The sequence below is a fragment of the Vanellus vanellus genome (assembly GCF_965231255.1).
Source record: "Vanellus vanellus genome assembly, chromosome: 9".
Lineage (NCBI taxonomy): Eukaryota > Metazoa > Chordata > Aves > Charadriiformes > Charadriidae > Vanellus > Vanellus vanellus.
This window is the reverse complement of record NC_138914.1, coordinates 15,256,155-15,282,413: the sequence shown is the minus strand read 5'-3', so window position 1 is coordinate 15,282,413 and position 26,259 is coordinate 15,256,155. Positions and strand designations below refer to the sequence as shown.

Here is a 26,259-nt window from a genome sequence, read left to right as displayed (position 1 = left end):
GAGTCAAAGACCTTCCACAATTTGCCAGCTCTGAAAAATTTGAGGGAAACACCCCTTAAAAACCAAACTCCACTGAGTAATGCTGGCTTGTAGACTGGCAAGAGAAATGCCTCAGTCACTCAGAATTGTAACATTGCAATTGTGAAGTTTGGAAGTGAAATTATATTACTTACATAGGCTAATGAGCTCCCCTTACAATTTTAAAAAACATTCATTTTCTCCTTTTTAAGTACCTATCCATTACAACCAGGTTATTTTGTCTTATTTTCCAAACCTAAAACATTGACAATCTTTAACTCCTCCATAGTACCAGAAGATGGAGGTGCTCAGAGGAGAGACTTGCCTGGTATTCTGCCTGCATTCCAAGAAACAGCAAGTCCTGCTCCTTCCCTGTACTGCTACTTGGGTCGCTGCTTCCACCTCCTCGCGGACCCAGGCCAGGGAGAGCACAGGAGAGCTGGCACCTGCGAGAATCAAGCAATAAGGGAAAAAACACGGTGCTGGAACAGGCCCAGTGAAATTAGATAACCCTTGCACATGGCGGATAATCCTTTAATATCTTCAGGAGGAAATTCAGCCCCACGAGCTAGTGCTGGAGATTCTCTAGTCCCAAGTATCCCCCATTTAATTAGGAAAATGCAGCATCACAGGCTGACTGCCAACAGCAGCAACGTGCCAGGAACCCGTTTGACATTTCTGGAATGAGAATGCAGCACTAGGGTCTAGGTTAGGAAAAAGTCACAATTCAAAAGAATTGCGATTTTTTGGGGGGGTGAAAAGCAACCCTTATGTACACCTTCGGCCCATATCCCCCATACTCCCAAGCTACATTTACATCTACGTGAGGTAGTATATGGTGCTTCCTACCCCACGTAAGGCAGTATTTAGCTCCCCCTACATATCTGGACCTTGCCCAGCAATTAATTTTCCCTCTCCAAATCACCTCTAGAACCCAGATTTGTAGAAGCCCCATTAGGCTTGTCTCCATTTTATTTCATACACCTAAACTCACATGTGTTCCAGCAATTGGAATGCTCCATGTCCTTCACATCAAAAAACTGGGCAAGGTGCTCTTCGCATCTTTTCAAATGTGTTTGCGTTTGGTTTTTTTGTTGGTGTTTTTTTTTTGTTTGTTTGTTTAATGCTACTTTCCCAGACCAGCCATTAAGGAAAAGGGAAAAAGGAACATCTCACTTCACTTTCTAATCAACTTCCCCATCTCTGACGCAGTAAACGCCAGAGAGACAGCACTGCAGCAGCATCTGCTCTGCCTAGCTCTTGTCTCAGGAGGGAGGGAGGAGTTTCTTCTTTCACACTGGCTCCTGCTGTGGACAAACTTGTCATTCACAAGAACATTACAAGAGCTAAGAGCGCTGAATGACGGGGCCTTCTGGAGATAATAGATACTTGGCTAGTTTTTGGGTTGTTCTGGTTATTGTGAAATGTCGTTTACCTGTGTATTTGATATGTACAAAACCAACCAAGTTCTGCCAGATCCTTCAGACTGGTCTGGCAACTTGGAACTTGTATTCCCGGACCTTGTCCATTGCAGACAAAGGGGTATTAGCCACCCGTGACAGTTAGTACTTGAATTCTTACATATCAGTATTTCTTGTATTACTGCTATTTTTGAAGGGACAAATTCAAGCCTTCAGTAGAATTCATTTATGTAGCACAATAAAGCAAACAATAATGCAAAGTACAATTGAGAGAAGGGGGAAGAAGAAGGAGAAAAATGTTACAAGAGAAGGGGAAAAACAGTCAGCATGCTAAGGAGTTCTTTTAACACCCCAAATTAATAGGTTAGTTGCCTCATTTCTCACATTCCTAGCATCAAAAAAAAAATAATATTCCAAGATTTTCAACTCTCACCCAGTAAGATAAAGAGCCCACAACACTTCAGAGTTTTACTAAAATTTGCATCAGATTCTGTAATAGAGCCTGATATTTTAAATTTTTTTTTTGAACAATGCACAACACATGCAGTACCTAAGCTTTATTCATCGGTCCAACAGCAGCATATTGAATGTCATTTCTTATTCAAGTCCTCTGTCAATACCACTCCTGACAAGGGCAGGAAAGGTGTACTGGGACAAAGTAATGTGCAAAGTTTCATCATATTGCACTCAAATTGCCTTCGCCAAACCTTAATATAAAGATTACTCAGACAAGCAAAGGGCAGCAACCGGGCTCTGAATTCTGATTACTGGCAAAACCCTACACCACTTTTTACGCAAGCCAGGCCATGGTTGTAAGTGCCCTTGTAGCATTCTACTGCCTCCAGTACATTGTTTTACTGGTGTATATTGAGAATAATGAAAACAAACCAAGCAAGTAGAATTGCTTATAACATTTGTTGCTAATTCCTGATGCATTTAGAACCAATTTTTGTTCTGCTTGCAAACAGTTGAAATAAAGTCCATAGAATCTCTACATAACAAGTTCTAGATTATACTGGTCATGAAGCCATCTGAAAAAAAACACACACACAAAAAAAAAACAATCCAGAAAAAAAAAAAAACACCAACAAAAAAACCCAACCCAACAAACCCCAACCCAACAAATATCCATTACTATTTATATTGTAGGATTGAGCGATCAGGTTAGTATCACACAAGAAAAAACAAACCAAGCCTTTTGCACTGGTCTGTATGTAGATCTGAATATTCATGCTAAACTACTCTCTTAATGTTGGAAAAATATGTAAAACCAATCATGCATGTGCTGAAAATGGAAGGAATAAATTGTGTCAGCATGGCCAAATAAAAGAAAAAACACTCATTCTTCAGTGTTTTGCTCTCTGTAGTTCAGCTGGCCGTCTGATACACTGAAATAAACCCTTTTGTATCCTGACTCCCTAGTGCAGTAGAACTTACCTATTGTTTGAATATATGAGTTGATGCTACACAATGAAAAATTTCAGCTACTTGAACTCAGGATTTCCTGCCATTAGAGTAGAAAGAGGAACAAATTTTTAGCAGTCTTTTGCCTGTCTGAGATTTTGAATTTCTGGGACAACAGCTCAGTTCAGGCATTTGACTTCTGATGGGGAAATTAGTATATGTAAACTCTTAACAGACATGACAAACCTGGATCTTTGTGGGAATTTCATCTGCTTCTGGAGAGCAAGACTGTATTAAACATTGTTACTGATATACTACAGGTCACTGTCATAATTGCTTTAGCCAGAAAATAACAATTTTCAAGAACACAAAAAAGCTAAAAAGTATTTTTACATATCTACAATGTCTTAAGTGACAGCCACTGCCTTTATAGTAGAGGAGTTGTACTGTGTTTGGGTAAGAAGAGTAGCATACAGATTATCATCTTGGTCAGTTTAAGAAAGTGTCACTGCCACAGCTAACAAATTTACTGGCAGATAGCCATACTAATACCGCACGTGATCCTGGTACAAGAGAGATAAGGCAGCATAATAAAAAAACCCCTTATCAGGACTATTTGTTCTTGTACTAACAGACAAGCACTAGCTACAAAAGCAGCACTAACTCTAAAGGAAAAAGAAAGCCACCAAGATTTCAGCTCACAGCCACAGCCAGTAATAATATGCATAACAAACTACTTCATGTTTGTCATCTGAAGACAAGGTGGTTTTCTAAGCACATGCACCAACCCCAGGGACTGCTGCATAGAATCGAGAACATGTAATTTAGAGTGTACCTTGAAAATGTTTAGAGAATTGAGAACAGTTGATGAGAATATAATAACCTGAGGGAAAGTTTATTTACTTCTGTCAATTGCAACATTATTCCACAGCCCATCAAGTGTCTTGTCCCTTTCACAGCTTATTACTATGAATAAACTGCACAACAGAGACCTTGCTTCCAAGATTATTACCTTACAGAATATTAAGAGGCAAATATAATTTTAGTAACAGAGGTCAAGTGTGATTTTATGTATTTCCATGAAGACTGAAGTACTTGCCTCAGTTTCTCTCTATGCTCTTATTTAGAATACTGCAACTACTCAATTACACCCAAGAATTTTGACTTTGTCTTACTGCACTTCAGTGTCAGCTGTAGCCTTAAGCCCTCATGCAGATCCCATCACTCTCAAATGAAGCTCAAGATCTTTACTACTTCCTGACTATGATTTTGTGAAATTACTTATTTTATAGCAGAATTACAACCTACTGGTACACAAAGCCAAGCATGGCGACTCTTTGAAATATGAACTTCTATACACATGCTGTAACTCAAAAGTGGAGTGGCTAAAAAAAGCTCACGTAAAACTGAGTATTTACTTACTTAAAAGCATTTGAAAAAAATTAAAATCATGAAATCTTCATCTCTCTTTACCAAACAGCATGTTCCCTTCAAGATAACAGGCCTAATTTGTTTCTAAGTATCTGCTTGTTTAAGTCTACCTCTAAGTTCTTCCTTGGAAGAAGAGATGGCATTTGTAACAAGCATTGTTTCATTTTAACCTACTGGGACTACCAATACAAGCCACACTACAGACAAGCCACCTCTTCTGAACAAGGTGTTCCTTTTAAGGTTTAGTTCAAGGAACTGCATTGCTAGAAATATGCATATTAACAGCTACTGATCCAATAAAAGGATATATCAACTTTGGTTAATACATAATCAGCAATTCATTAAAGGTGCAAGCAAAACACTACTCACCTTACATTGTCTCCCGGGTTTCTATTACATATTGAAGACAGTTAATGACTGTATTCAAAAGCTCTGGAATGTTTCCTGGTTCGTTGTGTTCACAGTAACAGTACTTCCTAGAAACCTGAACCTCAGTTACAGCAGAGGCTGCCTTGGAAGGTGCTCCGAGTCTAAACTATCTTGAGTTTACCAGACCTTGTCACTGGAATTTCTTGTAGCAAGGATAACAAAACCTAGCCTAAAAATAAGAAAGGAGCTTAGCCTAAAACTGCAATGAAATCGTGCCTTGGATTCCTAAAGACATGCAATTAATAGAATAGAATATTTCAGTTGGAAGATTGAGCCATAACTGCATCCATACAGCAGCAGGCAATAGAAAATGAGATTTTAAAATACGCATTAGTAGCAGCCTCAATAAACATGTTAATTTACGTCTTTTGAACTACAGAGGTATAAGAGGGCAGAAATATGGAAGCAGACAGTAGCTGCTGCATAGAGCTGACTTTTGGGGTGGCTATCACCATTAATATAATATTGACTAAATCCCTGTAGTGTTCAAGTTAGCCTCCCAGCTAGCCACCAATAGAACTTGTGATTTCTCCTGCTAGACACATGTTGGTTTTTAAATATAGATATAACTATGAAACAGACATGCATGCTTTTCAGGCAGTTCTTATTTGTTTTATTACGATTTTTGTAACTGTTAGTATTTTCGTATCTGGACATCTTAAAAGGAATTTTAGACTTACAATTTCAAAAGACACTTACAAAACTATACAAGTCTTGATGACAGCTACTCTACTGCACTGTATACAACTTTGTTGCCCACCTTCCGCGTCCCACTCTACATAGCTCCAAACAAGTGAAAATCTGAGACTGATGTTCACATTCAAGCTGCAGGGAAGCTCAGTATATGTAAAAAGAGTAAGTGATAACTTTCAGTTCAACTATTTCAGGAATCAAGAAGAGCATACACAGAACTATACATTTTATAATTTTATTAGGAATAATTCCAAGTGGGTTATGAAGAAACTAATCCATTGAGTCTGATGAATTTCCCAAAATTTCTTTATGAAGATATGTTCACCAACAAACAGTAAAACTTCAGCAGAACTATTATACACTGGGCAAAAATAGTCAGGCTGATACCAAAAAGCAACATGCAACATAAAAAAAAGATACAATATAAAGGAAGACAATCTGCTGAATATTAAAAACAACCTCAACATGAGCTCTTCGCAACCAGCACAGAACTATTCTACCCATCAAATCCAATTCACACAAAGGCAAGTTGGGCTGACAAAACCCAAGGATTAATAAAATGTTCCTCAGTGCAGTAGATTTGTATAGTGTTTTAGATCATTTCCTTGGCTGGAACAAGCAGTATTAGGAATTCTTTTTGGCAAGGGAGAGAAATAAATACATACGGAATGCTACATTTTTAAATCAGCAGACTGTCTGAGGAATGAAACAGGGCATCAGTAAACTAAAAGTAGCAGGGAGAAAAAAAAATTTAAAACATTAATTTATTGGGGCTCAAAAGAGTATTCAAAACAGATCTTAAAGATGTCACAATAACTATATTCAGGCATTTAGGCTAACAAGGGGAATAAAATCAGAAGATACACTTTTTCCAAGTTAAGGAGATTTTTACCCAAGCATATTGCTACCTTTGCAACATGTAGCTTGGTAAACAATAATTGGCAACAAAATAAGTTGAAACGCTGTAATATCCTGCCCAAATATCAGTTCCAGATACTGTAATAACCAAGATGCAAACTAATTTTGTTGTAACAAGCCTAGACCACTTATATCAAACATGTCCCTGGTGAAAGAGTCATCCAGTTTGAGTTAGCGTTTTGAGAGTTCATTTGACAGCCAGTCAAGTCCCTCGTACAGACCAGTTCCTTGCGTAGCACAGGTAGCCTGGACATACCACTGTTAATGTAGAACACAAGCAAAAATTAAATTTAAATACTGACAAAATGCAAGTTAAGTTATCACAGTATGTGACATTCACATACATACTCAAATAGTGTTATTTAAACACCGTTTTGTGCCATAAGTAGAGTTAATATTGAACAAATAGTATTTTGATAAGTTTTGAAAAGCATATAAGAAGTAGATGGGGTTCAGACATTATCCAAAACCTCAGTGTTGACCTACCAAATGCTAGAACACCATTTAGCGCATCAAAAAACAAATACGGAACTTGCGTTTGGTTTATAAGCTGAAAACTAGCTTCTAGTTTTTGAAAGACTGCTCCTCAGAAAACAGACATGGAATAATCTAAATTAATAGACCTCTAAAACATCTTCTATGGATATGATCTTAGCTTGTCAAAATAAAGACATTAAGCAAGTATTACAAAAGGATAGAAGGTTTATGTGAAGCAACCCTATGTCTCAAAGGCTTGTGCAGGTGGAATTTAACAAATCAGGAGCTACTTAATTTCTTCCCATATTTGTAGTGGTGAGAATGCAGAATGCATTTTCTCCCCCAAAATAACAAGTAATGGGAAAACAGGAAAGCCCACCACATGCTTTGTCAAACATGTTTGGCAGCTGTTTTTCAGTGATGGCCTAGAATATTTGTATTTTTCCAGGAGAAGGTGACGGACAAAACACTGCAACAGCTGTACAAATTGGTTTACACTTCTAAATCAGTTATTTTGAACCAGGACCTTAAACTATGCACTACAGAGTTTAACAGCAGGTATGTGCACCTCTCTACAGAAAGAGGTGAAAACTTCCCTCTCTTTTAAAGGGAGATTACATTTATGATATATAATAAAGGAAGAGTTCAGCAACCAGGAAGCTTAGCACTTACAGTTCTGTTACGCAGAGACTGAAGACCTAGTTTATCTGTCATTTCACTGATTGCCATGGCATTGGGCAGATCTTGTTTGTTTGCAAACAGAAGCAGCACTGCATCTCGCAGCTCATCCTCCTGAAGCTAACAGAAAAAAAGGACATGTTATTAAATTAGCTCAGTTAAGTGCTTCAATTACTTCAACAAGCACTAAAGAAACCTAAATACTGATTAAAGAGTTATAAACTTTTTCGTTCTTGCTCCTGAAGTCACTAGTACGTACTAAGTGAAATTTAACTAGTACCCAACAGAGCTCCTACAAGCAAGGAAATATTCTCTCAATAGGCAGTTTAAATTTACCAGCACCTTGCTGCTGAAATCCATAGCACCAATTTGTTTTTCCATAATTCTTTCTTCATCTGCTGCATTTCTATTAAGCTTTAATGAAGGAAAGAAAGGTTCTGACACATTAGCAGATCTTGAGCTAAAGCTCTCTACAGAGTTGTAGTTACAGCTCAGTGCACTATGTGATCCAGAATTATCAGTTGAATACAATATGCACTGTACAAACTCCCTAAAATTTTAAAATCCTAAATGTCTTAGGGAAGCTAATACACATCTAAAAATACGACGAAGTACAACAATTATATTTCAGAAGGTATTGATATTTACCATTTTCTGCAGCTCTTCTGCTGCTTCCTGGATTCTTTCTCTGTCATTGCTGTCTACCACAAAAATGAGGCCCTGTAAAAAGTTAAACAGTTTTGAAAAAACAATGTAAACATGCAGCGTTATTTTAAAAAGCAAAAAACTCTTATTGAATATCGTGACTGTCCCCTCTCTTAGGTAAGCAAATTTGACAGAAATTTCTGTTTAAGCAATGCAAGATGTCTGCCTGAACAAGTACGTAAGTTTCAACTGCAAAATAAAGCTAGGCCTTCTGAATCAAACAAGTTAAGTAACACAAATGTCAATTTACAGATTAGTCTGGGATTCATTAGTTTGGGGGGGAGGACACCAGGAGAATTTCAGAAGCTAACTGTCCCCTCTCCCTTTTCACTCATTGTAGCAGCTTAAATGCAGCAAGAGAATCACAAATGCTTCACCATCTCACATTTCACATCAAAAAAATTGCTCTTAAAGGCAGGCCTGAATTTTTTTTTTTTTCAAAAGGTTTGTATCAAACAGTATTTCTAATGGCATCTCTGTTATTCAAGTGTCCTCCTAACCAACACACTACTCTTAAAATTTCAGTCTGAAAACCTTAAATTTTATCATTCTCTTTAAGAAAACAGAAACATCTTTTTAAAATATTTAGTAACAGGGTTGAATAAGGAACTGAAATTAAGTATTACTACTTTGCTAGCTCCTTTATGTCAAACCAGACTTCTCCATTTTTCTGCACCAATCACATCCATTATGCTGCACAGAAGTTTCATGGAAACAATTCTATATTCCACACAAAAAAAACCCACTAACAACAAAACCACTCCCAAAGTTTCCTGATACTAATAAGCAACTTACCTAACTATTTGTGAACTAAGGAATCATATTTATCACCAAAAATTACCGCAGTCATATCAAGATGAAGTGGAAACTTTCTAATCAGTCAGTAACAAGTAATGTTGTTTTTAGATACTCAGTGTACTAAATACACCGTATCAGTGTAAAAGTATAGCACAGCGAAAGCTGTATATTTTGAGGCTGATTAGAAAAAAAAGAATATGTAGAAGGGTGCTCAGACAATAACATTTCTTATACATAAGCTAATGTTAGTTCATCGGATCAAAACATGGATAAACCAAAGTTGAAGAGTTCCTTGCAAACAAACCAGCTGCTCTGGCACATTACAGAACTCTGGTAGATCCCGAAGGACTTTATCCTTGCCAGGCTACACTCACAAATTGACTTGAAGCCTTCAGGGTAACAAACCAGCCTCACCTAGATTAAAATCTGGGCATCCCTCAGAACTTGCAGGAGGTAGTGAAGAACCTTTCTGAAAGCAAGGGACAGAAGACAGCTTTCCACATATAATGAGACTTTACAAAACAGGTCCTTAACGACCGCCATGTCAGAACTCTTACCTGTGTGTTTTGGAAATAATGCCTCCAAAGAGGTCTAATTTTATCTTGACCACCAACATCCCAAACTGTGAAACAAATGTTTTTGTATTCTACCGTTTCCACATTAAAACCTAAAAGAGAGTCATATATTTAGAAATAGTTAACGTTAGTGCTAAAACATAGTTCTAATCATGTTAATGATAGTTACTTCTTAAGCTATATTTCTCCCAAATATATGTGTGAAATGACTTATCAGAACTGAATTGCTAGATCAAGAAGAAAATTGACTGAAGGGGGACTCCCCCCACCCCCAAAATAATCAATAAAATCCAAGTACACCGCCTTTGGTTCAGCAAGTCTTTCAGGTGTTTGGGGGAAGTATTGCTGCTTAATTGGTTCCTATACTCCTGAGCATCTGCTGCTGGCCACTGTCAGACACAGAATTGTGGTCTAGATGTATCTTTGGTCTGACACAGTTAAGTTACAGCAGTACCAGAAAGCCCATGTTTGTCTTGATTCTTATACTAACAGCAAAGATAGCAAATCCCTACACTCTTCAGAAGCCCCTCTCTACAACACAAATCTAGAGTAAAAAGAATAAAGACATGACAATTGGTTATCTTACCAATAGTGGGAATTGTGGTGACAATTTCTCCTAGTTTCAGTTTATAGAGAATAGTTGTCTTACCAGCAGCATCCAAACCAACTAGAATAAACAGATAATTTGATTTAGTTCACAATATGAACTACAGCCTGCTAATTTAATAACATGCCATTTTACATGCAGAATATTAGGTTTTTCTCCTAAGAAGAAACAACTTTTTAAACACTGTTAAGTCATTGTTGATGTACTGCTGTATGTTTCTCCCCATCTCCTCTATCCAGCACTGAGAGACAACAAGCAATGAGGAAACAAGATCAATAATACATTTTCATCTACAACCTATAGGCTCACAAGTTCCTTGTCATCTTGCTTAGTATTTGTGTTAATTAAGTTTTATCATTTACTTTGAAAGTTTCTTCTATGCAAGTCAATATGATTTTAAATGCCTAGCAACAATCTACAAGCAGCACATAATTTCTAACTGATCACATTTGCTACTTTGCACCCAAGCTGGGGAAGGGTCTGTCTTACTCAACCTTCTGCTAAGGCCAGTTTCACATGCACCTGAACCAAGAGGAGTTGGCACTATAAATGGAAGACACTTCAGTCTCCCTCATTCCAGTCCCTTGTCCCTTTGCTAACACATTTCCTTTGCATTGGCAAACACACATACATTAAGAAACTCCTGCCATTGCTCCACATACACCTTCTTCTTCAGGACACCACTTCCATTCACTGAGATGCTTTCATTAGGAGACTCCAATTTTGATCTTTATAGAAGGCCTTCTGCACTGAAATTTGCTCTTCTGATTCTACAACAAAACTTAGCTTGCTGTTTTTCAATGTAAGATACGTGCTAAGTATGTGATCCTTCAAAAAAAAAAAAAACACCACCAAAAAACTGGAGACTCAAAGACATTTTTTGAGAAGCATCACCAACATTGCAGGCATACGCTGTAGTTTTCTGAAACTGTTTGTGCAACTGCTTATTGCCAGGCATTTCAGAACACATAAAAGCAACTTAAAATACAACTCTTTACACTAGAACCCAATGCCTGGCACACATAAGCACCTAAATAAACAGTAAGTACTAAACACTTAACACACAACAGTTTGAATAAAATGCTTACTTGTGAAACTTAAAACAGTCAATAAAATTTTGCCCAAACAAAACACACCATCACCACCACCCCCCAAATTAAGTAAATAATATTTGCACAAGAAACCAAACGTTATCCTCGTTTGGTAACATTCTTAAATGTCCCGAGTTAATTTCCTACTTGGTGACTGTGATATATTAAGCTTTGATGACCTGACTATTAATAATACAACTGTTTCCTTAGCGTTGCCATAAAATGGAATTCGAGATTACCTACTTATTCAGAATGAAACCAGACTCTTAAAAAGCCACCTCCTTCAAGACAGAAACTGCTGTTACAGCAAACTAATTTAAAAACCTATCTATAACTGTCCTATATTCTGATACTGTGAACAGGATTATACATGCCAATGCAGTTTCTTTGGTATTGGCATTGTGTATTAAAAAAAAAAATAATTCTCTAATTGTTAAATGAAAGAGGGCAAAACCCAAAAATCTACCATCAAAACTAAAGCTCCTTGAAGGGTAATAAACTCCCAAAATGCTCAAATCAAAATTTAACAGTTTTAACTTTGCTATCATCTAAGTGTTGGTCTCTTTTTAGAACCACACACAAGCATGAACAAAAAAAAAAAAAGACTTGGTGCAGCAGAAGTTTCACAAGAGCTTGCAAGTCATGAAACTTGTAAATGTTAGCTGTACACCAATAAAGTGTCAGGTAGCCTTAGAAAAACCCTTTAAATGAACCCTGAAACCCTCAAATACTTCATCTGTGCTGAAAAACTATGTTTTTAATAGCACAATGCTTAAAGCCCAAAACCATTCTCACACTGCTCAGCTTCAAGTGAGCATTTGTAGGATGCCTGGATCTTTAGAAGAAAACATAATGTATGTACATGATATATATGTCAATTTTCCAGTAAATTAACATTAAAATCATTTAGTGTACCACCAATTAAAGCTACACACAGTCACAAACTCTACACCCACCCCCCAAAAAAACTCAAACAGTTCCCAGTAGAACATTGACAAGATTTGTTAAAATTAGCAGTGAAAGAAAAATGGAGTTATCTACACAAATGGTTTTAATGTATTTAGGGGTTATACTAAACACGCAGACAAAGAAAAAAAGCTAATCTAATTTCAAAGAATACACACAGGGTTTTGAGAACCAACTGAAGATATGACTCAGAGTTAAGAAATCAGAAACTAGTCAAGAATTTTAAACTATTTCCTAAATTTAAGAAATTATTGCTCCAGTTACCCACTCTGCTCTTGTGCCAAGACCCACCATCACCTCAATGGTGTTGGCAGAAGGCTACATTAGCTATGTAAGCGCAAAACCCAGAGATTTTGCTTAAATCTACTCTTATCCACAGTTCTAATTAAGCTGTTGGACTTTGCACTGAGGCAGGCTGAGTTACGGATATATGTTTTCTTCTTCTGACTCCACACTTGAGACAGCACCCTTTTAATGGGGGGAAGGCAACTTCTGCAAATCACCATGACCCTATTTGCAAAAACCGCCTCTTTTAGCCAAATTGCAATTGTTATGAAGTCTAAACAAGTAATACTCATCAAAAGCATAGCCTCCATTCACACTTCTTACTCCAATTTGCTATTTACCACCCTTTTCAGAACAAGACATTTCAGAGCACTAAATCACATTTAATCTTTTGAGCCACCAGGAAGTGTAACTACTGCTTCTAGTGGTCCAAGAATAAACATGTTTACATTTGCACTGTAACACTAAATGTAAACTTATGAGCTAATTCCAGGTAATAAAGTTTAAGTTGATTTAACTATCAAGATTAAAAACTATGTCTTAAATCCCCAAATAATGTAAGGTAAATTGCAGATTCTATGTTTTAACTCTGATTCCACTGGCTGACTGACCATCGACAAGGCCAAGGTATAAGAATCTTGATGTAAGGTGTATGATGGTCAGCAGTTGTAACACGAAGCATTAAGATTACAATAAGGTACAAATGGGAAGCACAAACTTGCACTTGCAACCATTTATCTTTAAACTGAGTCAAACATTCTCTTCCTCTAGCTGGAGAAAAAATACCTACAATCCTTTCAGTTGCTGTTAAAGTCATTGTTGTTCTAAGCCCTTTACTCCTCTCAAGAGAGTTATTCACAGTCTGTCAGTTGTATCTCTAAGTCTCAAGCTTGTAGTTCGTTTTTACTGGGGAACACCACCCCTGTGACCGCATCACATTCCTCATTTACTTTCTACTTTGATCATTGGTGGCTGAATATCAAGCTGCCTCAGTTATTATAGCATAGAACTTCATATAAACCACAGATGCAGAAAAATTGAGAATTGACTTTTTAAATGGAATCTCCATCAAGACCAATAGATTTTGACTGTCAGATCGGGATTTCCAAAGTTTAGTATGGAATACAGTGTGTTGATGATTCCCATAATCAGAGACAGAAAAAAAAAAAAAAAGCTTCTACCGTGTTTAACTGATTCATGACATTCATGTTACAAAAAGCCAGCTTAAAAAAAAAAAATTAATGAATCCCGTTTACTACAGGTTTGTATTCCTTCACTTTTCTTATTACCTTCATACCAGTTTTCTCAAAACTTGTCTTATTTATCCTTTACATACTATTCCTCTTTCAGGTTTAGTTTCAATTGGCTAAGTCTTTGGGGGACATGAAGGGGTCACTCTCAACACAGCTTCTCAAGAACACACACACAAAAACCCAACAGCATGCAAACCAACAGTGGTTAAAAAAAAAAAAAAACAACACAACACCACACAAAAAACAGGTAAATGGTTTTGTGCTGTATGGTGACACAATTCCGAAAGAATTTGACAATCTCCTCCCCCCCCCCCCCCAAACATGTTTAATAATTAGCTTTGTATTCAAAGCTCCGGAGTAGATATTACCTCAGTTAACACTTGCACAACTACACCAAGACACAGAACACTAAATTATGATACTGAAAGGTCCCCAATGAATCACCGGCTTTTCTTTTTTAAGCACAAGAAACTATGAGTGAAGAGTTTTACAGACAGGTACATGCAGAGTTAGGACTCAGGTTTTCCACTTTAATGCCCCAGTTGCCTAGTCTAACTTTAAGTCATTCAATCCTATCCTACAGTTATTTCTTTTCTTTTCCCTCATGTTACTTCCATCTATAAAGATGATGTAGGAATTATTTCACATTCCTTTCCTCAGAATCATTTTAACTTAATATTTCTGAAAAATACTGAATTATACAAGTGCAGTGTTTTAAAAACAAAATTTCAGTAACAGTAAACCATTAAATGTCCACCTTTTACCATAAATGTGGCTTCAGAGTATAAAATATAGTGTGTCTTGCTGTTGTTAATGGTATCTGATAAGAAATAATCGAGTTCTGCAGAACTCAATAACACAAAGCCTGTCTTAAGGGCTAAATTAATTCCATCTTCTCTTGAATTCTGCTGAAACAGAAGAAAGCTGTGAAAGGGAAGTCTGAATTATAAATTAATCATCTGTTCATTATCGCTTCACCCATATAATATTTTCCCCTAAATATTTCTCCATAAACACCTTACCCCATAAAGTTACATCACTGGTATACTACTTAAATGCCTAGCCTTGTCCAGCTCATTTTCAAATCACAAATTGAAATTTATCACATTGGGGAAAAGTTTAATTCAGTCCCAGTATTCATTCAGACATCTCTCCTCAAAGAGCTGATACATAACGTAGAATGCTATGAAGAGCTTCTTTTCCTTATTACCAGTATAAACAAGTTACATGATCTCCAATACAACATATTCTGCTTCTAAATATCCAATTTAGGTCCTATGACACACTCTCATCGCAACACAGGAAAAGTTTTTTACGCTCTTATACTACATAACAAATATGGTGCAGTCTCATGCTCTGATCCAGTCCTGTATTTTAATATAATCCGTGCCTTAAAATAAAAATTATTTTAAAAAAGAGAAAAGATGCAGTTGAACCAACTGCTAGAAAGTGCAGCTCTCTAACTCATATCTAACCTAAATTTGAACTAATTACCTACCAATGAAGAAACTAAAGCCTTGCAAGCTGTTTTGATCTGTATGACATTGCTTTCCTGTTTTCGTTATTTTGCAGAATGCAGCAGAACTACTAATACCACAGACACTATCTCATCCTACAGTCAAGCTCATTTGAAGATTTTACTTCATTTCTTTAATCATATGAAGAGTCTGGCTGCTAGGGAGACAGTCAAATCACTTCCTTGAAATTAACAGATATACTAGGTTGTCTTGAAGACAAAAAATTACTCAGGTTATTCTGAAATGAAAAAGAGTCTCCAATTTCAAGCAGCAAAGATACAATAAAAGTTACCATGCATGTAATAAAGAACTCTGTCATCACAAAATGCATGGAAAACATGGAAAATTATAATTAAAAAAAGCTGCATTTTGCATCTGCTGTGCGTACCCAGGCAATGTTAAGGATGAGTAGCGTGCCAATAAGTTTCACAGTTAGGACCCAGTCCCGTTGCTGGCTATATTGAAACAAGCACTCCACGTAGTTTCTTAGGACAAGCTACTTCAGTCAATGGCCATGAATCAAGTTCCAGTCGCTTTAGTAAGAGCATTTGAGCAAATCTGGGGGTTAAGATTTGTTTGTACATAAAGCTTGTGGGGGTGGGTAGGTATGTGGAAGAAGGCAAGGAAGAGCTGAAGCGGAGGAGGAAATATCGAATGTGGTACGTGCTTGCTTTGACCTTTTGAACCGCAGTCTTAAAGCGAGAATCTTCAAGAGCTGCTGGCTTCAACTCTTATGCAGTCCGTTTCAAGAGAAACACAATCCAACGCCAAATAAATAATTACAGGCTGACAATAAAACTAAGTAAGCACTGGAAGAGCAACTTACAGGGTTTTACGGTTTGTACATGAGGTTCATGAGAATTAAAGTGCACAGATGCTATACTGAAACATCCTTTCACAGGAGTCTGAGATACAGACACCATAGTTACCGAAAACCGGCTATTATATGGCAATTGGTTAGGCTCTCGGTGAAAAAAACACCAGGCTTTGTCACATCCTGTTCGAGAAGCCGCCGCTGCCGGGTCAGAGCGGGCAGGAGGGACACCCTCTGCAGCCCGACGCGCTCTCCCCCGCCGGCGGGTACCGGCTTCACCTGCTGCCATTCGATCTTTGTTCTACGTTCCGCTCCGGCCCGCCGCAAGCGGAAGCGCAGGTGGAAGGCGGAGGGGCCGCAGCCCCGCTCGTCCGCCGCCAACCCAGCACACCGCGGGGCTCTGCCTCCCCTTGTGACGCGCAGCCGCCACCCCCCGACAGCGGGATCGTGTGTGCGAGGGGGGGGACACGAGAGAGGAGAAAACGAGACCGCGGCGGAGGAAAAGGAAGGGCAGACATGTCCCCATCCCCACCCGCTTCCCTCACGGCTCCTTCTCCCCCCTCCCCCCCCGCTCGTTCACTTCCCAACGACCCCACAAGCCCTAAGAGAAGGGGACAGAGAGGCGTCCCGTCACCCCCACCCCGCGACGGGGCAAACCCCCCGCCTTGAGCCTGCGGCCCCCTCCCACCAGCCTCCCCTCCCCCACCGCCAGCGGGACGCGTCCGTGAGGGAGCGGGTGGGCCTGGCGGCGGCCGCGAACCGGATAGAGCGGCGGCGAGGCACCGGGGATCCGCGGGCAGGCGGCGGCAACGCTCCGCTGTCGCCCCTTACCCATGAGGATGCGCATCTGCTTCTTGCCGAAGAGGCGGGAGAAGAGCGAGGAGATGGTGAGGCCCATGGCGGCTCCGGCGCGGGGCTGGGCGGCGGCGCAGGGAGCGAGAGGGAGGGGGAGCGCGGCGCGGCTCGGCTCCTGTCTGCGCTCACGGATCCTTCCGCGAGCGAGGCGGCAGGCTGCTGAGGTGCGGGTGCTCGCCTGGCGGCCCCGACTTATAAGGGGCAGGCGGCGGTAACGACAGCGGCGGCTGCTGGTCTGTGACCGGGCAACCTCGCTCGCTCGTTCTCTGCCACGTCACGCTCGCCACGGCCGCCCCGGTTCCAACGCGGACAAAATCACGTCACGCTCGCCACATCCCTCCCGGCGGCGGAACCACCCTTCGCCGCACGGCCCCAGCGCCCAACGGCGGCGGGGACTACCTCTCCCGGCATGCACTGCGCCCGCCCCGCGCCTGGCCCCTTCTAACGGCTGCCGCGAGCGCATGGCGGGGGATGTAGTCGAGGGCCGCCCTTCCCGCCTCACCGCAGCTTCCGGCCGCCCCGGGCACGGCCGCGCGCGGCACGCCGGGAGGTGTAGTCCCGCGGGCGCCGAGCCACCGCGCCGGCGGAGGCCGAGGCCCAGCGGCCGGCCAGGCAGCAGCCCCCGGTGGGGGGTGCCGGGGCAGGTGTGCCCCTGGATCACCTCAAACCCCCGTAATTCGCTTCACCGCGGGTCAGGCGGAGCCGCGGCAGGCAGCAGCCTCCTCTCCCGAAGGGCCGCAAAAGACAGACGTAGGGATTTGGAGGTAAAAGAAAATCCTCAGAGCGCCCCCGAACACACAAAAATCGGCTCTTTCACAGCAGCAGCGATTACTGCAGGATCTCCTTCTTCCCCAGTTCCCGTGACCCGGGCCTGGGCAGCCTGCCGGAGGCCGCAGAGCCGAGGCGGCACCGGGCAGCGGATCAGCACCGGGCTCTGCCGGGCCGGGAAGCAGCTGACAGACACAGGGAAGTAAGACGGGAATAAAACTGAAACAAGCCATGGTTTATTAGAAACGTGCCGTTTTCGAGAGGCATGTTTGATTTCATAACCAGCCGTAACAGCTTCTTGCACAGCTACTGTAAAAAGCCCATAGTATGGTGATAATTAAGCTGCATTCAATTAATACTTGAGTGACTGAGCTCCCAGTCCCAAGGAAGCATTGGTTCGATCAAAAACCCCTAAAAATTTTCAAGGGACTTATAGCCTACCTATGCTAATTGAAAACTATGTCAATACACAAAAGCTAACATTTTTCAAACGGAAGCTGTTTAGTTATCTTCCATTAAAGAAAAAACAACTCTAATGGTCTTGATAGAGTCAGCCCTGAGTCAGATCCGAACAGTAGGTTACTGTGAGTAAGACTCGACTTAGGCTGCTCTTTTCTTACGTGTCACATTGAAAATCTTCCTCAAGTTTTAAATTATGTTCTTCTGAACCAAATTTCTGTTTTAAATTTTATAAAAATTTACCTTTGATTCTTAATTTAATTTCCAAATAAGACATATTTTAACTTAATCTAGTTAGTGCCCAATATGTTAATATGATCCTGGACCAACTATTCAGTTTCAATTTCCTAATGGTTTTAAGGAGTCCTGTTTTAGGCTTCCAATACTTTCTATTCAGAGCACTCTGTATTTACACTTTCTTTTTTTTTTTTTGGCCAGGAAAGTTAAGCTTCCCTGAACTTAGCTGAGGATAAGTGTACTACAAAATATTTGAAGGACTCTCTTTGAAATCAAGTTACTCTCTAGACCTCCAAGCTGGCATATTGTTACTATAGCTAGGTCATTACTAGATACCTTTCATTATTTCAGTTGTTTGAGTACAATCTAACATTTGCTTGCAAAGGGATTGTCAACAATCAGTGTTTCAACATTAACATAAGTGGTTGCTCTGTATAATCATGCACAACTGTTATTCACAACATACTTTTGACTAATTCTCCTCTATTCAGGGCACAGATGGCAGCACTGTTAAAGGACTGGCTGCACCTTTACTGTATTTGATTGCACTTTATCTTGTGTTTTGGTTCTTGGCATCATTTTTATGTTGTTTAAAGGAAATCCGAGAAGTCCCAAATCTTATGCATGTCCAGTTTACGCTCCTGCTACACTAATTGCTACCTCTTTTCTAGGATCCTTTCTAATCACCCAGGTATTCTCTCCTTCACCTAGGGACTTTTTCCCCATCCTGGTCCAAAAGACATATGTGTATACATACATATACAATATTTTATTTTTTTTTTTAAAGTCAGATGACAACTGAGGCAAAGTTACTGAAACTAGTAGGTTTTTTGCACTGTCCTTTAGCCATCAAGCCTCAGATGAATGAGGGTTAGTACAAGCTCTTTACATATATTTTAAGCACATTGAGTTAAAACCAAAACAAAATGAAACCAAAAAACAGGGGTGGGAAAATTCCAGCAACTACTTTCCGCAGCTGAAACAATTCCCCTGCTGCAACACTATGAATGGCTGAAGCATCCCTAGTCACAATATGCATACCGAGTGTGAAAGGACTGCAGAGAGAGAGGACAAGGTCAGAAAGAAACCTGCAATGAGGAAACTGCTCCTGCTTTAGTGACTGTATTTTGCCTAGACGTGTAGTTATAGGTTAAGGTCCTTCTGAACAACTATTACTAAAAGCATTACAAGTCACTGATGAAGACAGCAAACAAACCAGTACGACTTTTCTTTTTGCCTTTCTTTTGAACAAGATTCTAATTCTGTTTAACCATCTAGTTGTTCAGGGATTTAAATTAATAGCAACTCCATTAAAGAAACATGATTTGAGCTTTGCTTGCAGTCAACTTCCCGCTACCGTGTCACTCCAGGGCCTCTCAGATATGTACAGGAAATAGATAGAAGATTGGATAAGTTTTGCTTGAAAGCCAGTCCCTGCCAATTGCTTTCTTCAGGCTTCTGCAGCTCTATCATATTACAACCATGATGCATGATCAAACTACACCACCGCTCCATCACGTCAGGGATTTCTGGTCACCTAAGGGGTACAGCTTCATCAGGTCAGACAAGGAACAGTCACTGCATCCTGCAGAACAGCTTTGCTTACACAGGAGAGGGGAAAAACAATCAAATCACACCCATCATCTAAGTCACATAACTTCCAAAGAAAAAAATAAAAATCAAACCCTTTATTTTCTTTTACAAAAATACATATTTGCAGTCCTGTGATAGTTATCATAGTTGTTACCAATTTACATGGTTCCAAGAAACTACACAGTGCTCCAGGTTAAATATTTAAGATAATTTAGTACAAGAATGGCCACATTCATTTCTGGATTAGAAATGCTATTCATCAGGGTGCGCAAAAAAAATTTGCAAGTTAGAAATTAACGCTGAAGTGGTGTAGTTTAAGTAATATAATAGATAGATTAAACTTTTGGTCATGAGTAATTGTATACAAACCATAACAGTATTAAAATACATTATTTTCATAAAAATACCATTGTGGCACTTTATATCTAAATATGACATTTTTAGAAAGATGGTGTGAAATATTTATCATACAAAAGCACATTATAGCAGGATTATGTCTAAGTTTTTAAAAATTCTATCTAAGCACTTAAAAGCAGAATTTTGTTTGTAACCGAGATCCACTTGTCATAGAAAAGTGTATGCTGTGTGTACACCATAGCATTAAGTTGATTCTACTTGAAACTGGTCGAAGTACAACACTGCATGTGGAGCAGCTGAGTTCTTATATACCACTGAAACTTGTTCAAGAAGATAAATGTCACATTCTTGTTGCTTAATATGCAAGAGCAAATTACTCTTTATGCATGTCTGCTATATGCATATACTGAGAATAACTTCATGCTACAATCTTCTCTTGCCACAGTTTGACCTTTCCATAGGCTTTTTTCAGCTGAAGCCATCTTCTCCCTCCAGCCCCATTACCTCCTCAAACACCCTACTGGTATAAGTAATTAAAACCCCAAAATTATAACAGGAGCTGACCACTATAATCTTCAACTGAAACAGATTTTATATCAGCTAACTCTACTGAATTCACAGATTTTAAAATCCGTATTAGAACACCGTGTTTATTTCCTGTGATGAATACTGCATGCTTACATTTACACTACCAATCCACTTTAAATCCTGAATGTCAGCAGTTTAAAACCACCAATTAGTATACAATTATTTTATATTTAAGGCATGTGAGTAAGAGCACCCTAATTAACTGACATTGAATGGAAGAGACTTCTCTTCAGGAAATTTTTGTCAGCTGCCTTCCCTTCTTTAAAGATGCTAAATTAATATGGTTTTGGAAAGATGGTAAGAAGGAGAAAGGAAGAAAATTAAGAACCGATCTGATTATTTCAGCTGCCTCGAAACAGTTTTGAAAGCAATGGTTTACCAGTAAAATACTTCAACCATAATGTATTCTGACCAAGTCACATAGTATGTCAGTTGGACTTATCACTAGATGACAACTAAAAGAAAAAACAAAACAAAAAAAGCTAAGCAGTCAGGTACTACATCAACAGGACAGTAGAGGATCAATATCGCTTACCCCTGAGTTAAAAGCATTGGGTATAGCAGCACCAATTGGAAAACATTCTGCAATGCCAGCACTGCACCGTGGTCCTATACTGTGGTATAGTTTTGTATGTCCACAGATGTGTTTTTTTTTTTTTTTTTTTTTTAAGAGCACTTATTTCAAACATTATTAGACACAGGAATTCCTTTAGTTGCATTGGTATTTAAGTGGAAAAAACAGTGAAAATAGTATAGTGGGCTAGACTATTGGTACAGTCCATTTGTAGTGTTAATATACTATTTAGAGCTGTGTTCTGAACTTGGTAAGCCACTGTCTTCTGTGATACTACATTTGCCTTTTTTTTTCTGTACACAAAAATCCCAGTAGAAATCATGTTGTGCCAGTTTTGAGCAAGATGTCCTGTAAGTCATCTGGAAGTGCTAAAATAATATCATTGATGTGTGTCTGCAGCTTTTTGAGCGTTTCAGTTTTCACAGGAAGGTGTTCTCTGTCAGCCTGCAACTGCAAAGGTACAATAAAACATGATTTCTACTAAAAATGCAAGTTTACTTTAAGACACAACAAAGTGACATATTAGCAAATTTGGAAAACGAATTCCTCGTTTGCTGACTGAGCAGGAATTTGGACAATAGCAGGTTTCCTCAACAACTACACAACAGCATGAGCTAACACCAATCTGGACTTTCAACAGCCACAAAAAAGTTTGGTTTTCTGCTTCCCTGAGGATTCAGCCTTGCTCCCACTCAGATCAGTCACAAAGTTCAAACTAAAAAAAGACAAGATCAGTGCAATGCTTCCAACATAGCTGAATGATGTTGGGAAGCCAGCTAACTCTTCAGTCATGGCTGACGTTAACTGTTTTTGTTTTAAAAACCTGAAACCGATTCCTTGAGCTACCTAGATCTTGAAGAATATCTTCATTTAAGTACCTGTAAATACAACTACGTAATACTTTTATCTAGTCAAGTCAGCCAAGTTCAACTCAGTTACTTACCAGTTTATTCTTTAGCTTTAAGACAAGATCCACCGTTTCTACTTCAGTATGCTTCTGACTCCAGAAAACCAAGTTCTAAAAGAATAAAAATTAAGCATTTAAATATTTATGGCAACATATATAATTTTCAAAAGTAATATTAATTTACACCTACTGTTCAGAATGGGTCTTCTCCTTTCCCTTATTCTCATGCCACTTACTAAACTCATTTTACTCATGTACTGTCTCTACTATGAACTGCAAAATCTGCTTTATTTGCATGTTTGACCAGGACTGAGCAAAACAGGAAACTAGGACACAAACACAATACAAACAAATACCAAAAAATCATGCCAAATGGGTTTCGTTTCAGAAATAGCATGTACAATGCAAAATGGCAGGGAATGTTTACCAAATCAGATCTGTCAGCACAATGAAATATGAAAACAATGCCAGGCAGCACTTCTTGTTTCTAGGGCATTGAAGGAGATCACATAGCTGATAACTAGTAAAATACATTCATTACGTGAATTTTCTTATGGAAGTTCTGTTCCCCTACCCCTTTACTATTCACCTACTAAAGACGTTTACTTGTGTACAGAAAGATGTTAACACCTTCATCAAAAGAAAAAGCTAATAAGGAGCAGAGCTAGTAATAAATTTGTGACACACTCCCTTTTCTTTGCAACGAGTTAATGTCAAATATAATTGGGTAGATTCTAAGTGATATAATTGACCTAGCTATTGCAAATTATTAGGGCTGCTCTATTTGAACAATCTACTTGGGTTGCTACAATGTACAGTTTGGGAATTGACAAGGCAAGGGATAAAAATCAATGGCTTTTTAAAACTAACCAGCACGTTTTTTTTTTTGTTTTAAAGCTGTGATGCTTTCTTTTTTTTGTTCTTCCTATTCCCTCTTTAGCTGTACAATCTCTTCTCTCCTCTTGCGATACCTTTCTTTATCAGTTGTTCCAACTCAAATTATACTGATACCCACTTCAGTTTCTTAAGTAAAGAATGGATCTTACAATGTGATCATTTATGTGGCATTTTGTTATATATCAAAAAACATATTTCACTTCTCAGCTTTCAGTTACTATGGATCAGTTGTAGGTTTATTTACTATCCATATCTAATTAGTTGTCAATTTTCTATGGTACTCATTGAGTTTATACCTTCAAAGCTACAAACTATCACAACTAAAAATGTGCTGGAACACCAAGAAAGGAAAGCTGAATAAAATTCCTCAAATAAGAGGAAAAAAAGATTTTTTTTTAGGGTGGTGGTATTCAATTTCAAAATACACAACAAAAGAAAAAAGGACTAAAGATATTTTACAAATTATGACAGTAGTTATAAAAAAAAAAAAAAATTGAACTGTATTTCATATTGTTCACTTTTGCTATGTTAGTTCCAGCTTGTACTTGGTTAGCAAATTCTTGTTTTGCTAAATCAAGCTTGACAAAATTGTCAACATTTTAATGTTCAACCACTGAAAATAGCAGAAGTAAAACAGACTTGAGGGAGAATATAATTTTATTACAAGATGATAAATATAATAATAAGCACATGTTTTTCTAACCTCATTACAGAGTGCTTCTAAATGAAGGGCCTCCAACTTCTGTGTCATTTCTTTCTGCCGGCTCCTAAACCAACCATCGAAGTTGGGTGATTTCAAAAAATGCCTGATAAAACACCGAAGTAAAATACATTTTATATTTTAATTACAATTTTGATAATGCTCTGTTTTCTATGTCATCATATGTAAAATAATTACATTTCTGGTTGAAGAAGATATTAGGACCCTTTCTCTGTTTACTTTCAAAAAAACATAATATTCTGAAGTGGAGTATAACAGGTGCTTCTATTAATCAAGACAAAGATTGAGAAAACAATGTAAAGAAAAGGGGTCTGAAATACAAGAAGGATTAGGAATTTTGTCAGGAAAAAAAGCAAGGCTCAGTTTGAAATATCCTCATTTTTATCCCTCTGTTTGATTGGAAGGAGGAATAAAGTTAGAACCAGAAATAAAACCACACATTATACTGGTATACTGAGACCTGCAGTATTAGTAGCATCTTATGAAAACCATCAACAGGTTACAGAGAAACAGACTTCAGCGAGTAAAGCACTACCAATTCCTATTAAAGCATATAGTCTAGAAATAAGTCTTACTAAAATCTACAATGATAATAAGTTTGCTCAGGAAAAGAACATTCATATTACTGATTTCTCTTTTTCGATATAATTTAATTTTTTATGCTGATGAAAGAAATGACCTGTAAAGTCCTATCCAGTCCCCTTTTAAACCTGATGTGAGCTGTGGTCCCGCTTTTTCCAGTGTCTTCATGAAGTCATCTTGGCTAAACTGCCTGAGCTGTGGTGGACTCTGTAGAACAAAGAAAAAAAAAAAATCATTAGCATACCATAATTGTTTCCTCTACTCACCAATTTCCAGCTCATTCAAGTTATATTTCCTTACCTTCCATGGTGATATGCATTTTTGCAAAGGCATTAGGCTTGCCACATAACGTTCCTAGGGAAAGGCAAAAGAAAGGTTGTTTGCATAACCAGTATTAAAGATACACAGTCCACGTGTATGTTTACTTATCACTTGTAACCACAGCATTTTCTCTTCTAAGTATTGGTACAGGGTGGAGTCATGCATGTTTACCACATGAGAACATAAGAAAGCACTTATCTAATAGCATTTGTATTTCCCAACTATGGAACTTTACGTCAGCAAGATTCAAGAAGGACAGGAAGCAAATGTATATGTGTAATACATATATCCTGAACTCCAGCCATGAGTAAATAATCTCTCTTCTTTGGTGACAGTCCACAGGTACCTTCATATCATTGGTGATTCCAAACAGTAATCCCACTTATGGCTAAGCAGAGTAGGACTGAGAAATGGCAGATCATCATGAAAACGTCTTATATTCTAAACCCCAAGGCTTGGGGAAAGAGCAGTACTGTGTGTGATGACTGCAGTCACCAACGATCTAGAAGCTGTATTTACTGCCTCTGAGGAAGACAAAGCATGAGGATAATGATCAAACCCTTCCCGAGAATCAGGGGACATAAGTGTGTCGAATTTGTCCAATTTACTATAGTTGTAAAACAAGATGTGATACTTAGCTATATATTCAAATTGGCCTTGTTCTGAGCAATGAGGTTGGATCAGATGTCCCAGTTAACCTTTGATTTTATGATCTAGTGAAGAGCTCTGGATATGCTATTTTGCCCCCCAAGGTATTTAAGTGTTTGAAACAGCCATCCATACTAAATTTCATTTGCCCATTTTTTCTGAAACAGCAGTAATAATGAAGAAAACTGAGACCAGATTTGAGGAAGTGAATTCCATAGCCCCTGCCACATCATGTTGGCCATTAACATTTCCTGACTGGAAATGAGACAGAGACAAAGCCGAGTTTCGTAATAATCCCTTTGCCAGTTCTAGATGCTCTGAATCTAAGTGGAGACATTGCCTTTTTCTCAAAAGTCTCTTGTAGCTTTTGTTCATGCTTGACGAAGGCGCAAGATTTGAAAATCCTCCAACTACTGCAGTAACCTGAGGAAACAGCTGCCTTGAGGCCATAAAACAACTGCCCAAGAAGGCTTCACTGCTGAAATTTGTCTACTGCAGGTAATCCAATGGCAAAAAACCTCTGAAATCAACAAACAAAAAAAGAAAACCAAAACAAACCCCACACTGTCTGCTTTTGGAGATAAGCATTGTTCTTTGAAAGTCAGATAGCACATCGGTAAAAACAGAGCTGCAAAGATAAGTAAGGCTGTGAAGAAGTAAGAGAAGTAAATT

General features: G+C 38.8%; 2 protein-coding genes across 2 annotated transcripts in view; both read right to left on the bottom strand.

Annotated features, from left to right (window-relative positions):
* Positions 1 to 5,617: 5,617 nt before the first annotated feature.
* On the bottom strand, positions 5,618 to 17,271 carry ARF4 (ARF GTPase 4). Its single transcript, XM_082487948.1, has 6 exons — positions 16,912 to 17,271; positions 10,134 to 10,214; positions 9,530 to 9,639; positions 8,118 to 8,189; positions 7,464 to 7,589; positions 5,618 to 6,572 (listed from the first exon to the last, which is right to left on the bottom strand). Exons 1-6 carry the CDS (start codon positions 16,976 to 16,978, stop codon positions 6,486 to 6,488), a joined length of 543 nt encoding a protein of 180 aa, XP_082344074.1. The 5' UTR covers positions 16,979 to 17,271; the 3' UTR covers positions 5,618 to 6,485.
* Positions 17,272 to 19,393: 2,122 nt separating this feature from the next.
* DENND6A (DENN domain containing 6A) overlaps positions 19,394 to 26,259 on the bottom strand; it is a gene marked incomplete at its 5' end in the record, with an annotated part of 29,591 nt that continues 22,725 nt past the window's right edge. Inside the window, 5 exons of the mRNA XM_082487919.1 lie at positions 19,394 to 21,961; positions 22,455 to 22,529; positions 24,019 to 24,121; positions 24,716 to 24,825; positions 24,919 to 24,972. Coding sequence (XP_082344045.1) covers positions 21,830 to 21,961; positions 22,455 to 22,529; positions 24,019 to 24,121; positions 24,716 to 24,825; positions 24,919 to 24,972 — 474 coding nt within the window. The 3' untranslated portion in view covers positions 19,394 to 21,829. The remainder of the gene's footprint in view (positions 21,962 to 22,454; positions 22,530 to 24,018; positions 24,122 to 24,715; positions 24,826 to 24,918; positions 24,973 to 26,259) is intronic.

What these genes read in the sequence shown, in the direction of transcription:
- ARF4 (XM_082487948.1), bottom strand. Translation starts at nt 16,978, where the DNA reads ATGGGCCTCACCATCTCCTCGCTCTTCTCCCGCCTCTTCGGCAAGAAG. An exon ending in GCAGATGCGCATCCTCATGG is followed by an intron (nt 10,215 to 16,911) that starts GTAAGGGGCGAC and finishes TGTTTATTCTAG; the next exon opens with TTGGTTTGGATGCTGCTGGT. An exon ending in AGTCTCTGCGTAACAGAACT is followed by an intron (nt 6,573 to 7,463) that starts GTAAGTGCTAAG and finishes CTACATTAACAG; the next exon opens with TGGTATGTCCAGGCTACCTG.